The sequence below is a fragment of the Manacus candei genome, unplaced genomic scaffold (genome assembly GCF_025592945.1).
Source record: "Manacus candei isolate 608988 ecotype Guabito, Panama unplaced genomic scaffold, ASM2559294v1 h1tg000050l, whole genome shotgun sequence".
Lineage (NCBI taxonomy): Eukaryota > Metazoa > Chordata > Aves > Passeriformes > Pipridae > Manacus > Manacus candei.
Genome location: NW_026138098.1, coordinates 22,396,047 through 22,416,424, shown reverse-complemented (window position 1 = coordinate 22,416,424; position 20,378 = coordinate 22,396,047). Strand labels below are relative to the sequence as shown.

The window sequence follows — 20,378 nt, the reverse complement described above, 5'->3', positions numbered from 1 at the left end:
GCATATTTCTGACTGTGGAGCAGAAGGCAATCCTATAATAATGTCTCATCTTTACCAGTCATTCCAAATTATTCACATGAAATATCCTGCTTTCTCTCTTGGACTTTGATGAAGTTCCTGTTGAACCAATTATTCACTAGCTATTCATGTATTGTCAAGAAGGAAATCGCAGAAGCTTTGTCATTAGGAATAAGATTTGATTGGCAAGGCACATGGCTTTGGGGTGGGTTTGCTTCTTCCCCCTTTTTGCTCTAAAGCCATAGCTTTTAGCTGGCAATTTCCATTGCTATAATATGATGGAAAGTGATAAAATGCATCAGACTGCAGTACTCAAATGAGAAAATACTCCAGATTAGTAGGAATATAATTATGTTTTTCATGACATTGATTTTTTATTTTCTAACTGATAAAAGTAAACAACTAAAGGAGGGGGGGAGTGCCAAAACCCAACATTTAGACTTTAGTAGGATAATTAACTCAGCAATTAAACATATTTTGTATGCAGCATTTGCCCTCCATAGCACACAGCATATGTGACGTTTGTCCTTCATTCAAATCCTTGCTTTTGCAACCTTTTTATTTCAGCAGGAGTGGCAGCTGGAGGGAGTCCTGTATGGAGGCCCCTTCCACCATGCTTTACTTTTAAAGATGAGTATTCACAGCTAAGATTTGGAAGGTAAGGAACAGCTAAAAAGAATCATGAAATGAGCAGAATTGAGAGACAAGAGGCCTGTGCAACAGGCTTTTCTGTCTGTTTTCTTTTTGCCAGTGGTGTTTGGAGGGGAAGTAAACCAAGCCCATTGCTGCTCTATGCAGTAGCCAACAGCTGTACAACTCAGCTGTCATTGGGGCTGCAATGTCCAGTGTCCTGTGCTCTGCTCCCATTTGATACCACAGCATCAGCATGGGCAAGTAAAAGGGCAGGGTATATCCAAGGGAAATTAAAGAGCAAGAATTAAAGCCAATTAAAGAAAAGAGGCCAGTCCTAGGGCTCCCTGCTGGTATAACGGAGTTGATTTCTCACTACTGTGTGAAATATAGGAAGAGGCATAAGCAACAATGGATTGTTAGAAATCTCACCGGCCTTTTTAGCACAGAGTAATTCTTCCATCCTCAGTTCATCAAAGAGTGAGTGAGTCTTCAGGGAAGTTGATTTTCTCAGAAGGTATGAACTATGATACAGGGGAGATGTCCCCCACGCTGCCCCATCTTTATCTCTTTTAGAAAAATGAGGTCATTAGGAAAAAGTTCCAAGTCTAGGATAAATAAAACACACTACTTGTGACTTTGTAGGCAGGATGAAGAGGGACAAGCAAACACTGTGTCAGGCAGAGGTGAGCGGATATGTCATGCACAGGATGACACAGTACTTCTGCATGTCAACACTAACTGCAAAGCTGGACCTGATACTGTGCCAGTTAATACCCAAGCACACTACAATTATCTTTTTTCTTTGAGACAACAATATGTGAGGCTTTCTTCAGGGCAGAACTCTGAGCCTCAGGGAAACTCAAATATCCTCCCTACTCTGTGAGACTCCCATGGCCCAATTTAGCTGCTGCTGCTGCTGGGGGGTAGAAGGGCTAACTTCTGAGCTGGCATAAATTTCTATAGTAAACACACTATGACAAGTCATTCCAAATTAATTTCTTCCTTTCCAAGCTGAATTTGCTGGGTTATATGCTAAAATCTTGTTTTTTGCTTTGTCCTGAAACATTGTGGTGCATAATAAACATCAAGTCTCAAAAGGTCGCTTTAGTGCTAATTTTAGGCAATTAAATATATCATGTATGTATTCAGGATACATACAAAACACCATGTATTTGGAGCACAGCCTTCTCTAAATCCAGAGTGTTCATCTTGTGAAATCTGTCACCATTTACGGAATGCAAAAGTTGCACTGATAAATGCTTTTTACTATCAGACATAAAATGTGTTTGTTATTGTACTGACCTTGGGGGACGAACAGGAAAGCGCTTTGTCCTTACCCTGCAAGACAGCCACAGCAGCTGGCTATGCTTTAGGACAGGCCAGACTAAAATAGGTCTGTCCATGTGACAGGTTGACAGAAGAACCCTGGAAATTCTGAAAGTTACTTGAGTGCCATTAATAGTCCCACCAATAAGTGATATCTCTGAAAATGAAGCCCAAAGTTGGATCGATCATTTAATTTACAATTCACTGATCCACAGATATGACAACAATTTAATTTTGGGTAAATCTACTGTGATTGGTAACTGCCTCACCCCTTAAAAAACCTCAAATCTACTCTTTTTATAAAGCTAACTGGGGCAGGTGTGTTTGCAGGGAAATACTTCAGGAGATAAATCCTAAGGAAACAAAAGGTATGTAGGATCTGCAGACGAGCAATGTGGTTTTGCACAATATCTACCTCAAGTATTAATATGATTAGGAGAGATTAGAAGAATCATCATAAACCTGAAATCTGAAACAATTTTAAGAAACTGAGATCAAAGAAATTTAAATGTGAGTAATTTTACTGATGGGTTTAGATTTTGCTGCTTTGTTTATCTGTTTGTTATTTCTTTTCCCTCCTCCTGCCTTTCTGTGAAACCTTTAATACCAACAAAGGGAAAAGGCCAAGGAAGAGCAGTCCCACCCCCTGCTCCTGCTTTAGATGGCCAGCAGTCTTAGAGTAGGTAGATCCCATCCTACTTCTCTCTAGAGCCAGCAGAGGTGTGGGCAGAGATTTTTGGGAGTTGTTGTTCAGCTCCCTGTTCTACCTTGTCCTCTCTGTAGCGAGGGCAGCATGGCCTTTGAATCACTTATGTTTGGTACTTACCATCACAGAAGAACAGCCAGCAAACATATAGTGGAAGAGGGAATGTGACTATTCCCAGGGACCCAAAAAATAGGTATGTTCCAAGTAGAGCAATTTCTAAGTACGGTGAAGTGTTACTTCTGGCATGAATAAGAAAAATAAGTAGAATGAGAGGTGATTTTCAAGCTGAACCTATTTCTTGAAATATTCTCTCATATTCTGTTATTATTCCACAGTAATGCTTCTTTTAGGGCAATATTTTACTCCAATGTTACCATCTCCATGGCACCACAGACAGGGAGGCTTTCCAAGCACACAATTTCTCTCAGTTTAAGAGCTCTTCCATTTTTCTGTGCATTTATGCTGCACCACTGATTTGAGATATTTGATCCAGAATAATGATAATGCTTTGCTTTTCCTCATTCCAGCCCTTACTCAATCTCCTTTACAAATGTCACTTGAGACTACCAGGGCCTTGGGAGGCAGCAAGCCCAGCCAAAACTTGCCTGTAAGTACCTGGCAAAGCAAGGACCTGAAGACAGATGCACTCCATCCTTCTCTCACTTGAGAAGCAGCTCAGGTCGACATGGCTCTAAAGTTCGGAGATGATCTGCCTGCTAAGCTACAGCACATTTATGATTTGCAGGTTTCTAGTCTGACTTGGCTTCATTTTTTAACTTTTCATTTTCTTTTTGGGGAACCAAACTGTTCACTGCATTTGGCAGCTGACGGCTATTAACTGTCACACTCCAATAACCAAGGGATAGTTAGAACAGCATTAAATATTTGCACTGTGCAGCAAGGCTATACTTCATCTCAGTACACATGAATCCCATGCTCTTTTCACATTGGAAGAAAACCCACCTTATTGCTATTCAAATCTATCTGTCTGTCTCTCTCCCCATACTGTCATTTACACATGCAAGGCTTGTCAGTGCCACTGACACAAAAAACCCCTCGTGCTTTATGCCAACACCAGTGACACCTGAAAAAAACCCAAGACACAAAAGAATTACTGCTTTTAAGAATTATGTTAATTTGGTCTTCATTTTCTAATAAGGTCACTTATTTCATGTCTTCATAAAAGTACTTTTCCTGCCCTGCAAGGCTGCATGTTTTCTTTCCCAGGAACAACTTAGAGATAATTCTATATGAAAAGCAGGTTTTGGCAATTGAGGTTTGTCCATTTCGTATGTCCCTGGTTAAATTGTGAAGCTTTGTTTTGAGCACCATTTTTTCCCCTCATCTGCCATTTTGAGTCTAATCTTTTAGGAAATATCCTACATAGGCACTCCTTGTGGTCCGCTTTTTAAAAAGCAAAATTTATTTTGGCCTCTGCAGGAAGCATTTAAAGCACATAATGAATAATGTTTGACACAGGAGTCAGTTAGCAGTCATTTTAGATTAATAACACTGCCCAGAAAAAAACCTTGCAGGGGATTATACCTAGGGAAAGATGCTTAGGCAATAACCTCTGAGCCAGTTGGTTGCTGAACTATTCACAATAGACATAACTATCTCTGAAGGTCTTAAGTGTGAGAATTATCTCTGGGAAGAGAACAATGAGTTAGTGAGATATAAAACAATAGCCTCATGCTCTAACACAAGCAGTTAGCACTGCACATGTTCTCTTCTTCATTTAATCTGCAAGACTTTCAGACAGTAGCAGTTGGTGCCCAAATTAAGACTTCCTCTTTCCCTTTGATCTTATGTAAAAACTAATGAATTGTATAATCTCCAACACCTCTGAAATCCCGCTGGTTAAAGGGAAACTCTCCCTACCTTTCCCATGCCTGTCTCAATTCGCTAAATGGGAGCTATATTTAACAGCAGGCCAATCACATGATCACTGAAAAGGAACAGCACAAGGATCTGTAATCCTAATGCTCTGGAGCTGTGATTGCTATAAATCCTTTGCAGAATGATTTCCTTTAAATCCCAAACATGTCATCACACTTTTAATTAACATTTCTTTATGAAAACTGCGGATAAGACCCTTTAAATTAAAGATTGTTCCCAGACTTGTCATCTTAAAACACTGTGCATTTCTATTGTCATTTTCATGTAGCATATTTTACTTCACTGTCACATAAGTAAAGCTTTTTACCCTCCCTTTCCTCTCCTTTGTCTCTCCAGCCTTAACCCTCACACAAGCAGTAAAAGCCACCACTATTTTTTCAAGGGTAAACAAATAGCTTTACATTACTTCACATACAAAAGAGAAAATTAAAATAATCAAAAGACCAGCAATGAGCACAGGCAGCAATGTAGCTGTTAGTGCCCTACTTGAATTCTTACCAGCTTCACTTCTAAGTTCACTATCTAATTGAGCTTATCATCTTTACAGAAAGACCTTGAGAGAGAGGAAAGTGATTTGCACAAAGGAACATGGTTGATCACCTGCAGAAACAGAAGCACAACCTTTATTTCCAGATTCCCAGCTCCTCGGTCTTTTCAGCTATTTAGCATGTAGTTTTCTGAATACTGGGCCTGTTTCCTTGCCTGTTAATCTCAGCAGCATTGCTACCCACTTCCTTGCTACTAAAACAAGCCTAAAATGCATGATGCTGGGCACAGGAGATACAGCTTTATTTCCAGCAAAAGGGAAGCTTTATCTAAATGAGAGATGCTTTGGCCAGTGACTAGTGGGAAATGGATTTCCAATATTTGTTTTCCTGATAGTAACCTAGGTAAGAACTCTGGGTTTGAATAATGGCTCAAGTTCAGTGACAGAGTCACTTCAGTCATCCCATCTGGGATTTGAGACAGTGGCACATGTCACTGGCAGACAACTCTTTCAGTGATGTTTTTCAGAAAGCCCAGTTTTCTAACATGCCTCTGTGTGGAATAAGATGGTAGACAGAGGAAGACTATTTCTGAGAGAGAATATTAAGGGTGATACCATCATACCTTATATAGATAAATCTCCCCTGTACCAGTAAGAAGAAGGAAAGGAACACATATCCTGAAAAGAATCCAGAATGAAATTGTCAGGCAATTTGACAGCACAAACTGAAATTATTTAGCATGATTTGGCAATGTATTTCTAAGTAGCTATATATCATCCAAAAATATGCATTGACAGATATTGGAGAAATAATGAATAGCTAAACAGAGCAGATCAGACTCTGATTGCCCTTCTATGAATTGGGTAGCAGTTTATTCCTCAGCTGCTCTCACTGCCATCAAATTATGCTTTGTAGCTGACACTCGGAGCCAAATGTCAGGAGCCCAAGCTCACCAAGCACATCAGTAGGAAAGCTCAGAACAGAACCTCTGACTTGACTCTCTTGCATCCTGAATTGAAACCAAGGAATGGCTGAAGGAAGGAGGGAAGGAAAAGGCAAGACAGAAACACAGAAAGACAGAAAGAAAAAGAAAAAAAGAAAGAAAGAAAAAGAGAGAGAGAAAGAAAGAAAGAAAGAAAGAGAGAGAATCCTTTGCTATGTTATGACTACTTTCCTTTACATATCCTCCCTTCCTTTACGGTAGTTATACTGTCCTGTATTTTCCTTGGTTATGGTAAACGATGTTTACATATTTATATTCTGTTTTAAATGAGCCATAATTATCAGGCCAGGACACTGACAAAGTTGTTTCAAAAGGAATGGAAAGTGTCACGGGTGCAGAGCAACAGGAACAGCAAATTTAACCACTAAATCATTGGGGCTTTCCTTACTAACAGCTGAAGTCATGCAGTAAGTGTGGCATGGCATATGTGACCATACATTAAAAGCAAGGACTGCAACATATCCATCTTTGGCCTTTCTTGATTAAAATATATCACATGGATACATCAAGGTAAATAATTAAAGTTAACCATGAGATGTAAAAAAATAATCTTCCGATTAACCCATGAAGTCTGAAGACCATGCACACTGTACTTTTTTAGTTTTCTTTGCAGTTCTGTTTTCATTCTCACATTTAATTTCTCTTCCTCTCCTACGCTAAAACATGAGAAATGTAAAGTCTAAAGCTCTTCTGAGAAGAGCACTATGAGGAAACCAGACAAGTGTGATTTGCACAAAGCTGTTCACGAGTAGATCTGCAGACAGACAAGGCCTGCACACACAGCCTTTGTCAGGCAGAGAAAGAGGAGAGCCCGAGTCCTTGAAGGACACGCAGTACTCACCAGGCAGTGCCCTGGGCTTGCGACGATGGCATTCCATGGATGCACGAGGATTTGCAGAAGTTGCTGGTTGTTGTACTGCAGAAATCCCACAAGGTGAACTGTGAAGTGACAGAGCCTGTTGTCCATTGTGTCAGATTGGATACTGGGCCGAACAAGGGAACTGGGATCCCAGCCTTGATTTCTCCCCATGTTCCTTGCAATACACAAACTGTAATAACAACATTCAGTCTCCGTGTGTCCCTTGTTCCATGCTGGGCAGTAAAGTGTGAACCCTGCACTGACTTTACACTCTTTGAGGAACCCCAGCCATTAAGTTTTCATTTCTCCTTTGGTACAAGCACCAAACTGATGTTCCCTCCCTTGTTTACTGCTGATATCACCCATGAACACCAACCTAGACACTGAAAGTCATGTATAAAATGTTGAGATATAGCATGTGCTGGAGGTTAAGCACCCATTTCTTGTTCCCATTTCAGTAGGATACATGAAAGAAAGACAGACACATACTAATACCAAACCAGGAGTTACTGTATGACAATTATTCTTTATTTATCAGTATCAAATTACATAGCAAAGTAATGAATGCAGTGTAAGATCACCTCGTTGAATACTGTAAATACAAACAAAATCCACCATATTGCTTAATTATCCAAAGTAAATTAAAAGTTTAAAAATGTGCGTTTCAGAGATTCCATTTGGCATATCCTGTCAATATATCCTGCATAAATATTTCTGTACCTCATTTTCATTATGTGTACCTTAATACAGCCTCTAGGAAGCTCACATGAGGAGATAGGACCTATCTGTAAGTTTATGTTCATCATCAACTCATGCATCTGCCCTGAAATCACTGAAAGTACCTATCTGCTAGCTCATCTGACAGATAAAAGTGACTGTACTTATAGACCTATAGATGTACTGACAGATAAAAGTGGTCAGAGCCTGCTCTCACATAGGGCCAGACCCAAAGTTATTGCCATCAGTGCAAGACGACTGAATGCATGATATCAACTGTGGATCAGGTCCTTAAATTAAGGACAAAACAGCGATGTACTTTCATGGAAGCTGAGCTGGATCTGATGGCCAGATCTTGTACACTCCAGTACATATGGAAATTCTTGGGACATTTACACTGCTCTTTACACTGGTCTGACTCCACTGTATAGAAAGAACAATTCCTGGTTTATAATGTTAAGTGACAAATAAAGTCAGGTCTGTTGATTTCATGTAAGTTGAATGGGATTTGGCCACAGCTGGATACAAACTAGAGAATTCAACAGAAGTATTTTAATGGTGTTAATCAGCAGTGTCATTTAAATAGTACTTCCTTGTAAACAGTGTAAATAGAACATTTTTTCCTGACGGATGAGATAATAAGCTTCCCTTAGCACTGTTTCCAAAAGTTAAGACTACTGAGACATTGTAGATGTATGAAATGGAAAACACCATAGAAATATATATTTTGTTTAGGATACAACAAACAGAAGTACAGAAGCGTTGATGCAGGTATCGGAAAGGTGAGGAAAGGGAATGAGGAAAAATTTAGGCAGCAATCCCATGGCAACACAGATGTTACTCTTGATCCCTCCAATTCACCAGTATCAGTGGAAGTCAGGTTTCTCTGGGAAGGTGCAACCTGACCGCTTGATAATTACGCTGGCTGCGTAATGTCCAGCCCGGATGCACTCGGTCACTGGCCGGTCATAGACGAGCTGGGACAGAAAGCCTATGGAACAAAGTGGGAGCGAAAGAGAAGGAAGAAAATGGTTAGATTAGGGTTTTTGGGGGTATCAGTTTCTCACTGGGAAAAGCACTGAAATACTGGTCGGTCTGTACATACACAGGCAGCCTGGCTAGTTTAAATTGAGGACTGTGCTTGAGTGACCTGCAGAGCTGGAGTGGTGCTGCTGCTATTTCTATCTGAAGTCTCCATTTGGTGGCTTCAAGTAAATTAAAGATTATAAAGACTGATCATTATTAGTGTCCTCCAAATGATTTTACCAGAGTTATTGCTCTCTTCTTTTCCGGAGATAACCCCTGATTCCTCAAAGGCCATTTTAAAAACAAAGAAGCAGTTTTGAAGGAGCTCTCTTTCAAGAGAGCTCCTTCTGTTCTTACTGGCTACAGCTACACACAACTGTCTGCAAGCTTTTCGCCAAAAAAGAGAAAGGCATGTAATAGAAAAACATTATCTATATTCAGAGTTACAGGTGCTCGCAGTGCAAAGAAGGCGAAAAATCTTTACCTGATGAGCAAAGCTAGATGACATCTGTTGCCTTTGATTATGGGACATTTAATCTAAGACTTCAAAAGCAGTGGGTACCTCTGAGCATCTGCAGATACCTTCACAAAGAGCAAACTGTACGGAGAACCAAGCGCCTCTCAGGGGCACGTGGTTCACAGCTGCAGCTAACACAGCCCTGGCATGCACGGCTTGGAAAGCCAGAATTCACTGGGAGCCAAGTGCTTTGAAAACCTGAGCACCTCTTTAAATGATTAGAAGCAGAGAGTCCTGAAAAGGTACTTGGAAAAGTCAAGTACGAGCAGCACCAGAAATTTTATGGATTGAGTCCCTCATTTCTGAAACATTTTGTCTTGGCTGAAACTATTGTGATAGAACGCATGGCAGAACTTATGGCAGAGGTGAAATATGTATTTTAAATTTGGAAGAGCTTTTCAAGATGTGAAAAGTAAATTTAGTATCTTATAATTTAAAACTCCATTCTGTCATTCTAAAGGTAATATTTTATTCACTTTTATCGTGGTTTTAATATGTTTCAGATGTATCTCTCTTCCTCATCCAATCACAGATGGAAAGTGAGTCTTGCCCAAGAAAATCAGAATTCTAGCAAGCTGAAAGATGGTCTTTTTAAAGCTTTCATCCACCATTTCCAGTTTCTGTGTCATGTTCAGGCTTTGGGCCTTGACAGCACAAATGTAATCTTGAAACCATGTCTCTCTTAGGTACTATGTAGATCACAGGTACCAACTTCTGACATATTACAAATTTTGATTCAAAGCTGATATGTTTTGCTAGCTTGCTTTCATATACACTTTCTCTGTTCATCTTTGTTCCTGTTGGGACAAAGACTCTACATTGTATTGTGAAGCTCTCATTCAATCAGTTCTCTTTTTCTAAATATTTCCTTTTGTGGCACATTACAGCATAATTTTAGAAGACGGTGAAAATATTTTGTCCTATGCAATAATGTCTGCTTGTTGGAAATTAAAAATCACGTAAACCATGAAAACTAAGGTTAGATTAATGAAGGATAATACTGGTGAGCGAAAGACCTGTTTTCATGACTTATCAAGATCTATCTTGCCTTCTCAGTCATGAGTGGTAGTGAAAAGAAGCCTAGTTGATGTATAGTTTTCTCTAAAGTGCACTGAATGGAAGAAGAGTTTGAAACTACAAAATCTATAAATCAAATACTTTTCATCGGAATAGGGAGGCCATAGAGAGTAGGTACATTATCTGACAACCAGGAGAAAACTTGTATGTTTTTGATATCAATACTTTTCTAGGGAATTACATATTGCCTGGAATTTCACAGATATTGACTGACAGTAGCTGGGAAAAAAAATGAATGCTTCACTAATAAAAGTTAAGTCCACCAGCAAAAGTGAAGAAGACAGGAGTTATCAGTATACAATACAAAGATAAGAATCTGAAACAGGAAGAAACTGCACTGTGAGTGCTATCACTGATGGCAGTCAGGGATGACAGACAACACAACTGTGGTAGGATGGTCCAGCTGCAATAGTTGGGCAACAGTTGAGAAATTCAAACAGCATGCCTGGCAGAAATCAGCCCATTTCTGAATAACGAGATGAAAATGGTCTGCTCTCCATTACATTAACATGCATTCTTAGGAGAAACTTTCTTGGATATGTGGAGAATGTCAATCATTAAATTTAAACTGCCTGGGAGGCAGGAGCTTGCCAGTGTGCTTCTGGGTGGTTAAAACTTGAGAGCAAGTTGTAACCATATGTAAAATGAGGCTGTTAAGACAGTCCATTTCTGACTCAGTAAGGATCGAAGATGCACTGGGCAGGCCTCCAAAGGCAAACACTAGGCTTTGTGCAGAGCATGAATTCAGAGAGAGGTTTATACAAGAAAGAACAACTGTCCTCTACATTTATGATCAAGGCAACAAACATACATGAAGATAAGAAAATCCACAGAGCAGAAGACCATAAAACATGAATTATTTTTCAATACCAACTAGACCGACACTGTCACCACCTCCCAGGCTCACTGTAGTTTCAAGCTAGTATGTATCTTTTGTCTTCAGTGAAGCTACTTCTTATTTATTCTGATTTATTGAAAGCAGAGTCAGGTGAAAAAACATCCTGTTCTAATTGGGGATAGAAATGAGAGATCTCTGTGATTTCAGAGTGGTGGAGAAATGACATTAAGTACAGCTGTCATATATGAGATATGAAGAAACTGCAGTGGGGAGTTTGCCCTCAAACCATTCTCTTGTCTGTTGAGTTTCTCTTAAAAGGTCTGTGTTTCATAGACGAAATAGAAATAGTAGTATCTGACACAATAACACATCGAATGACAATACAAACACACATATCACAAACACAGAACTACATCACATAGTAAGGCAAGGCAGTTGGCAAAGCAGACCCCGAGGGAACACCAGAAAGCACTGTTGTTTGAGCAGAGAAGCAAAGAGCTCTATCAGGTTGGCTGCCTTAGCTGCAGAATGTTCATTTTAGTTAATGCTGTAAAAAGCAACATGGTCAGAATGTAATTCAGGGTTTGCCTCCTCCAGTGCATAAGGTACTGTGATGCAAACCCCATGAGTCACACTCTCAAGGAATGGATTCAGAACTTCTGAGTTCCAGCTGAAGTAGTTACTCCCCCATCTGTTTTTCACTATGCTTCTTTGCTGCTGCTATAACCTGACACCCTGTCAAAATGAGCCAGATCAGTTTAAGCAGTAAGCTGTTGAACAGTGGATCTTTGCTAACCCAGCTGATTTAAACTGAAGTCAGTTAGTGAGTATTCAAAGAGCCTGAACAGTGAGCAGGGTGGTGGAAGGAAGATGATAAGCAGTTGAACTGTGTAATCTCTTTAAGGTGCCATGACTGGAAATGCAGAAAGATAAATGAACATGGCTTCAAACTTACTTTACACTCCTACAACTTCACAGACCAGAACAGCAGAACCGAACTCTGATCCTGTATCACAGGCCTGGGATCACAGAACTAAATCATCCCAGCACATACTAAAGTAGCTCAGCATCTACTTTCACTTCTGCGTGGTCTGAACTAGTCCCTGGCTATCACTGGAATGGAGTGCAGAAAGCAGTAGTACATTTTGCTACACAAGACAGCTTCACTTCAAATATTTTCCCCAAAAACCTTCAGGCAATATTGCTTACCATCTTCTAACTGCAGCTATTCTGTACTAGTGTTTCTGCACTGCTGAAGCTGTGGATGATGTTACATGCATTGTGTACCACTCCTCACACTAGAACACAAAGGCCAAGAGCCAGACTCGAGGCTTTCCCACTGTCTGACTCCTGCCCTGACATCCAACGTGTGTAACTGTTTATGGGGTAAGAGAAGAGGCAGTTGCAGGATGTCTAGCAGGCCACCTTGCTGTCATGAGCCCTCTTGGTAAGCTTTCAGAGTACATGGGATGCCTTTTGTCCCTCATGGGCATGGACAGCCAAGTAACCACCTTGCACCTAGTCATGGTAAGAACTTATTTGATACTGTGTCCAATTTGTCCCACTTATCTTCCTAGAAAGAAAAGACAACTTTGCTTCAAAAGTTGCTTTAAATGTTAGAGTGGTGCAAAATGTATTTGCATTCCCAGAGGACAGAAGTGATTATAACACACCAATAGCTATTTTTGGCCCTTAATTATTTCTTTTCTGCTCAGTAGAGAAAAGCAACTCTGAAATCACTTTGCTCTGAAAAGTGTGCCTGAAATAATTGAGAGTTAATCTTTATTATCTCTAGCTTGCTTGCTACATATTCTCAAAGACAATGTTTATAATTGTGAGGTCTGCAAACAGAATGAGGGATGGAAAAAGCAAGTTGCCTTTTTCTTTTTTGTGCTTATCACCAAATGGAAAGTCCTGTAAGTTAAATGCCAGAAGCAGTGCTTGAGCCTTAGATCCAGACCCAAATCAAAGCCCTCACTGAAACCAGCTCAAATCTCTTTGGGAATGTCAATATGATTTTGAAAAGAACAGCAAGACAGTCCACTGACTGACACAAAAGGTGTTGTCTTAACTTTGCTACTCCTAAGAGCAGAGTAGCACTTAAAAACCATTAAAGGAGAACCAAGTTAATTTTCTAGGAAAACAGACGCTTCAGAGGCAATTTCACCAAAGTCAGTGATTTCTCTGGAAGTTTTATTTCCAAATTATCAGTGGTAATTCTGAACGAATGCCTAGTGCTAGTGCAGTTGGGCAGGAATGTGGGAGTCCGATAGTGAAGATTTTAAAACAGTTCTGGTCTGCTTCAGTAATGGTTTAACAACACTTAAAAACAGCTCATATTGAAGCCAAATGTTTCATTTCAAATTGTACACTTGACAATTAATTTTAATGACTGTTAATTACTAATGCTGGCTGGAAATCCGTTTATAGCCTCCGTCACCCAGCTCCCCCACTACTCGTCTTTCTGCAGTTTCTCTCACACTTCCAACCTTTATAAAATGCCCATGGCAAAATTAATGTGTTTTTTTTTGCTTGTTTGTTTGGTTTTTTTAATACAAGAGAGAAAAGCAGAAAAAACCAATTATCAAATGCATTAATTATAAACAATTACAAGCTGACCCTGAGTCAGAGTCCCTCAAAACCTTTTGCTATGTGATGTTCCCAGACAATCCTCTGCATCCAGCTGAATCCTGAAGCACCTAATATAATCCACGCTAGCCAGGCCATTCACCAGCAAAATTGTCCCAGACACAGAAAGGATCATGAACAGCTGAGCTGCCTCCTCTTTTTTGTACTTAAAATTTCTACAGCCTAATTTGTGAACTGCATTTTTTAAAATGGTGTTATTCTACCATGGGGACAGTTGCAAGCACCTTTTCACACTCTTGTTCATATACAGAATTTATCACAGTTGCTTGAACGCTCATCTATTTTTATGTGATCCCACTAGATTTCCAGGCCAGCAGTGTGGGAAGATGCAGTTTTCAAGAAATATTACCCAAGCAATGTAAAGCCTTGTAGCTGATGACTGAGGCTTTTTTGGATGTCTTTTAGCACTGTTGGAGTGGGTTAATGTTGTGGTAGCACGAGCCTGGTCAGTTGTAATCAGGTGGTTGGCAATGCTGCTGCCAAGAGCCAACCAGCCAGCCTAGATTTTGTAAAAGATGTTGGCATCAGTTGGTTCCGCAAAATAGTCACTGAACGACTGTACCTCAACATGCTGAGGTTTCTCCTTTTTTAATTTTGTGGCAGATGGTGGATATTACAGCCAAGAACCGTGGTAAGCCAGAGGCCCTGCCCATTGCTATCAAACCAAATGTTGGCTATTCTAAATGGAAACGTTTTTGATTAAGGGTGGGATTTGGCTTCTGTTGTCATGTCTTTTGGCACCGTGGTCTGACACATCAGACTTACAGTATATAAGACAAATTAAATGTAAGCATCTTCAAATACACTATACTTCTTTCAGCCTTCACACACCATAGCACTTTCTCTCTCAAAATTTACTGTAAACATTATTCCATACATACACATATGTTATTAACTATAAATGTATATGTATATGAAGAAGTGTCTTTCTCTCACCTTTAAAATAAAATGGCTCTGTGCTTATACAGAACTGTAGTGCCAGGCTAATTACAATTGAGAGAAAAAAGGTTACCAACCCTTTTGTAAAAACAGTAATTTAAGATGTATATCTAACAAGTGGCAACCTTGAAATCTCTCACTGAAAAGAACATTAGAAAACCCTTCCTGACTATACCACTGGAGGAAAGTTTTAATAAAAACTAATTAAACTACAAAAATCTCAAGTGGTTAACTGATTTTAGGGGCTACATTTCTGGCAATTCTAATTATCCTCTTGTGGCTTCACTTAGTGTTTCACAACCATGACAGATGACAATGAAAAACTGCAGTTAAATTCATCCTCCCTGACACCATGCTAAGCACTAGCTTCTCCCTCTCCAAGTAAAATCAATACCATGTTTGAGTAAACACGTTTACAGCTTTATTAGGATGTCTCGCTTGTTCTGTAACAGCTCCTTGAAGCTGTGGTAACAAATCGACTCAACTCAGTTAAACCTAGAGAGCTGAGTAAGAGGCTCATCGATAAGGTTGTTATATAAATAAACTGCAGGAGATCAGAAAGCTGGAACAAACAGCCTGGTAAATGTCAATATTTTTGCTTCCAGAGAATGACAAAACCATGAGATCAGGAATAAAATGTCTCAGAAGTCTATATTTACTTTATTTATAAAATGGTCACGTGCTAAATGCATTTCACTGCCTGTGTACAACCCTCTTACAGAAACTTCTTATTTTCTAATCATCAGCATGAATATCAAACCAAGCATGTTTTAAGAAAAGCAGTGAATACTGGTATTGCTGTCCCTATCCCTCTTGTTTTCTTCTTATTTATGGACACATTTTGAATGCATTGAATTTCTGTAAGGATCACTGAGATGGTTATACGTCTTCCTCAGTCTGAGCTTATACAGTCATTTATGGACACATGCAAATAAAACAACTTTGCATTTACTAGACAACTATGAATAAGTGAAAGGAGTGTTTTGAGTTTAGCAGCTTTTTCCTGGAATGGAGAGGAGGTGTTGAATACACAAAGCAAAAAAAGAACTCGGTCTCTTAATGCTTTAAACCATTACATGTGGAAAATGTTAATGAAAGATTCCTGCAGAAATGTGACAATAAAAAAAAACGAAATAAAACTTCATTACATCCTTGTTATTCCGTTAGGAATCAGTTACTCAAGGCTGAATAATTTCATTGCATTGCATATGTGATTACCACTGTTTGGTTCTACCAGACCAGCTCACTGCAGCTTGTAGAACAAGGTGTGATCATACTTCCTAGGGCCTCTATAGACACTTGGGCCCATCAGAGGCTTCCTCTAAGGAAAATTAGCAGTCTTGTTTCTCTGATGCTTTTGTGCAAGTAGGATCAGTTTGTAACTCTATAGTGGTTTGGTCCTGAAGGCTGTGCCTTGGATTGAGAAAACTTAGATCCTCATGTGAAGCCTACTCAGACTGATGGGAGTTTTCCTATCACTGCCTTGACTGTGGACTACCCACCTTCTGAAATGGAATAGCTCAGGGCTGGAGGGGAGTCTTAAGTGTTTTTTAGTCTGACACCCTTCCACATAAATCATCCTTAGTGGACTCTATATAATCTGCTGCAGATAATTTCTATTAAATTCCCTAGAGCATCTTATTGCCCAAGAAAAGAACCATTTCAGCCTATAATACGCTCCAAGAAAGATGTGATTGAGTAAACTGATAACCAAGTCATAACTTCTCGTGGTTTAGACCTATTTTTGATTTTTAAGTCCACATGATGAGCTTTGGAGAATTTCCTTTAGGATCACAATCTGGTTGCATTAGGCTTGTCTCCACCAGCCTCCAGTGGAAACATTTGATTAAAAAACACCCTCCAAGTTTACCAGGAGTATTCAAGGTACTGCACATGCCAACCGAAATACTGGAATTATGTTCTCTATCTGAAAAAAATACTTTCTGGGCTGATATTTCTCTTTGTTTTTCCTAAAAGTATTCTAGAGAGTGTTCTTCAAAACCTAAAATTCTTCTTAGTAATTTTTGAGACAGCAGAGTGAAATAACCTTTCTTTTATTAGTACCTGAGGAAATTTTCTGAGCCTCAAACCAGATCTGTTGCATTGATATTAAATAGTGCAGATTACTACACCATTACCTCTTGGAATAAAAGGAAGAGAACTGCCCTAATTGAATGTAGAAATAATGACTTTCTAAGGATAATAAATTGGAATAATATGTACTATCCTTTATTCAGTTTTTAACATATATTCAAGTGCAAAAAAGGCTACATGAATGTAACTCCATAGCTGAGACTCATATGCACAAAAGCCAGGAGATTTGAAATTGCGTTTGCAGAGCAACCATCTCTCCAGAAGGTTTTATTTGCAGGTGTGCTTCCACACAGCCAAGCCAGCACTATGAAAAGAGAATCAAAAAGCAACACCCAATGCAGTGGGAATACAGGAGCTAGGCAGCCTATGAATTTTTTGACTTTTGTGGGCTGAAATAGCCTACCCTAGCATTATATTAATAATGCTCCTATTTTAATACAGTGACATTTGATATGTTTTGCCTCTTTAAATATCTGTTAAAGTCCTGGGTTGATACTAATAACTTACGATCACCAGTAACAATAATGTCCCTTTCTGCTAAGTCGGAGATCAGTGGCAAACCAACCTACAAGCACTGCTACTACAGCTGCTTTCAACTTGGACCATATTTTTTCTTTTAATTCCTTTTTACTGCAATCTTGCCATCTTCCCACTTCAAGTATGAACCCATTTCAGTGTGGGGGAAGTGAACAAATTCTGGGAGACGTTACCATCCTGTTATATAACAGAGCAGCTGCAAGCAAGGACCCAGCTAGCAAATACCCAGTCTGAGAAGTACCTTTATGGCCAGTGTGTCAATCTGCAAACCACCCCACCAAGGCACATTAGATGTGAAACACACAACATATTTCAGAGTATTTTTATATTTCCTGGTGTGGTGTTTTATCTCCTGTGAATATAGCATCAGCCTAATCTGACACATCATTTCTTAGGGGACTATATCCTGCCCTGATTCCCAGGGGAATGTTCTTGATGATCCCATCTGACGAGTGCCTCTGTCTCTACTCAGAATACATTAAAATAACACAAAAATATTGCCAACAGTCTGCAAGCAAGGTAATAATAACTCATTAAAGTAATTTCTAACCTTCCATATGAACATTTTCTTTATCGTTACATGATTTTCTTACACATGACACATTAACATAAAATGAAATGTTATGAGGGTAGGGATAGTAGGCATGACAAAGTATTTTAAATGGTGATGATTTGCTTTGAGGCATTAAGTCAATTTGTAATTGTCCCATAGCTATTACAGCAAAAATTGGAACTTTATAATTGGTTTTGAAAATCTATTTTTAACACCGTAGGTTTGTTTTTTAAAATGTATGCAACCTATTTGACGTTTATTTCTTACAAAGCCTGTCCAGAATGTCACTGAATTTGTGGTGAGGTAAATTACACCTTTTAAAACCCAATTTTGCAAAATATTAATCCTCTTGCTGTGTACTGAGGCTCCCTTAACACTGACGGTGTCACTGACAGGAAAAGAGACACAGAGGCTAAAAGGATCAGGTCCTGCTTCAGTCTAATTAGAAACTTCTGAAGGTTTTTAATTCCATACACTGATCCTTTTAAGTGGATCTCTCACTTCTACACATTATTTAAAAAATGACAGCAAGTATACTAATGTTCTGCCTTACATGAATTCTACTGTGTCTTTTTCTGGATTGCCTTTACATTGAATAGGTGTGAATTACCATATTTAAGTTACTACATTAGGATAAAGAATACATATGTAATAAAATTAAGAGGAACAGTTAGAAACCAAGTGAAGGGTAGCAATTATAACAAAACAATTAAACCAGATTGGATCACAATTATACTTGGACAACACTTGCAACCAGTTTTAAGTATAATGTCAGCACAGAAGAGTGTATTCTTTCCAAAGAATTAATTTAGGATGGCAAATTGGTAAAAAGAGAAGTAGGGAATTAAAAAAGAAAACAGAAATATTCCATGTTTTTTTCTGAGTTATATTTATTTTCATGGTTTTGTTTAAGTAGAGACAATTCAAACTGTGGCAAATTTCTAAACTGAGCCAATACTAACGTTGGAATTACTAGTGACTGGCTACACTATTGATCAGAATAATGATGCGCCTCTAGCTGAGACTGAGAAAAATCACCTAGGAACATATAATCTAGTAATTTTCTAGTTCATAGAAGGTCAGTTACAGAGATAACATGGTCATCTAATAGCCTGGGTTTACGTGCGATGTTTATCTGAGAGAGTTACAAATGCCATCACGAACATGTTGACAAGTTATCCCTTAGCAAGCAAAGACTGATGTCCTATCTGCAGCTCAGCTATTATACTCATGTATCCTGTTTATAAACCAGGAGTATTAGATGGGCAAAGCAGGCTGTCAGTCAAAATGCTGATGACACTAAGAAAGTATTTTTATTTCAAAGCTTCATATCTCATTTGCCATGATCTCAGGATTGCTCAGAGGCAATTAGCCATGTTGTATAAATGAGAACTAAGAGAGTGCTGCTTTCTGTCATAACTGTTATCTTTACCTCAAAGAAAAGGCAGAACAATTCAAAGTAGTATCCCCTCTCTCTTCGCTGGTGAAGATAAATGTTGTAGCAAAAATCAGCCATTACAAGTTACATGCACATACATACTTAATTGATATCACTAAAAAAATACCTCTCACTCACAGCTGCCAAATAAAATGCAGCTCAGAGCTCTGGTGTTATCAGAAGGGAGTACTTCAAGCAGTGATATTTTATCCACTGTATTTCTCTCTATCAAACGTGATTAAAAAATGATGACAACTTCCCAAGGTATCTTAAACAAGTATAAAAACCTTATAAAAATTAAAGACCTCTGTAAGTGGATGAAGTAGCTTCTGATATCATGCTCCTGCTCTTCAGTAATGAACCATTCCTAGCTCCCTGAACTCTTATTTCAACAAATCTAGAACACTTTAGGGGGGGTGAGTACTGAAGGGAGGGTAGCTCTTACAACAGAGATTTATACAGAGAGGAAAATACAACAAATAAGAGGAATATTTGTTTTTAGTGCAAACAAATTCTTCCACAATCTTCAAGGGCCCTAGAAATCCATTAAGTAACTTTCTTTTTAATACAGTCACAAGCTTATTAATAATTTAGTTTTCTGACAAAACATTCAACTCTGTCTCAGCTGAAGGCATTATCAGATCTTTCTGCATGTTTAGCACTCCTGGAATAGCCATATAGCAACTATTCATAAGAGCTTATTTAATTTCTCACATGTGCACATGCTTCCATCCACACAACTGCTTCACAGGAAATACAAAAGGGACTTATTAGACAAAGTCATGAGTACAGTCTCTCCTTGCCCTAGATCAGATTTATTGCAAGAAGATGGAATTCTCATTCTATGAACTTCATTTTTTAATTCAGTCAGCTCCTACTCTTTAGCCACCAACATTGCCCTCTGAAGACGATTGAGGCTGGATTTCCAGAGGAGCAAGAACTGGTACCTGGGAACATAATACCTATAGGATTAAACTCATAGGACTACAGGACAATTTAGGTTGGAAGGGACCTCTGGAGGTCACTTGCTTGAGCCCCTGGCTTAAGGTAGGGTCAATTCA

The 20,378-nt window shown here is 39.0% G+C and overlaps 1 protein-coding gene across 3 annotated transcripts in view; it reads right to left on the bottom strand.

The window, feature by feature from the left end:
- Nucleotides 1-7,438: 7,438 nt before the first annotated feature.
- ADK (adenosine kinase) overlaps nucleotides 7,439-20,378 on the bottom strand; it is a 276,047-nt gene continuing 263,107 nt past the window's right edge. For all 3 annotated transcript variants that reach the window (XM_051800961.1, XM_051800963.1, XM_051800962.1), the window contains one exon: nucleotides 7,439-8,640. In XM_051800961.1, coding sequence (XP_051656921.1) covers nucleotides 8,516-8,640 — 125 coding nt within the window. In that variant the 3' untranslated portion in view covers nucleotides 7,439-8,515. The remainder of the gene's footprint in view (nucleotides 8,641-20,378) is intronic.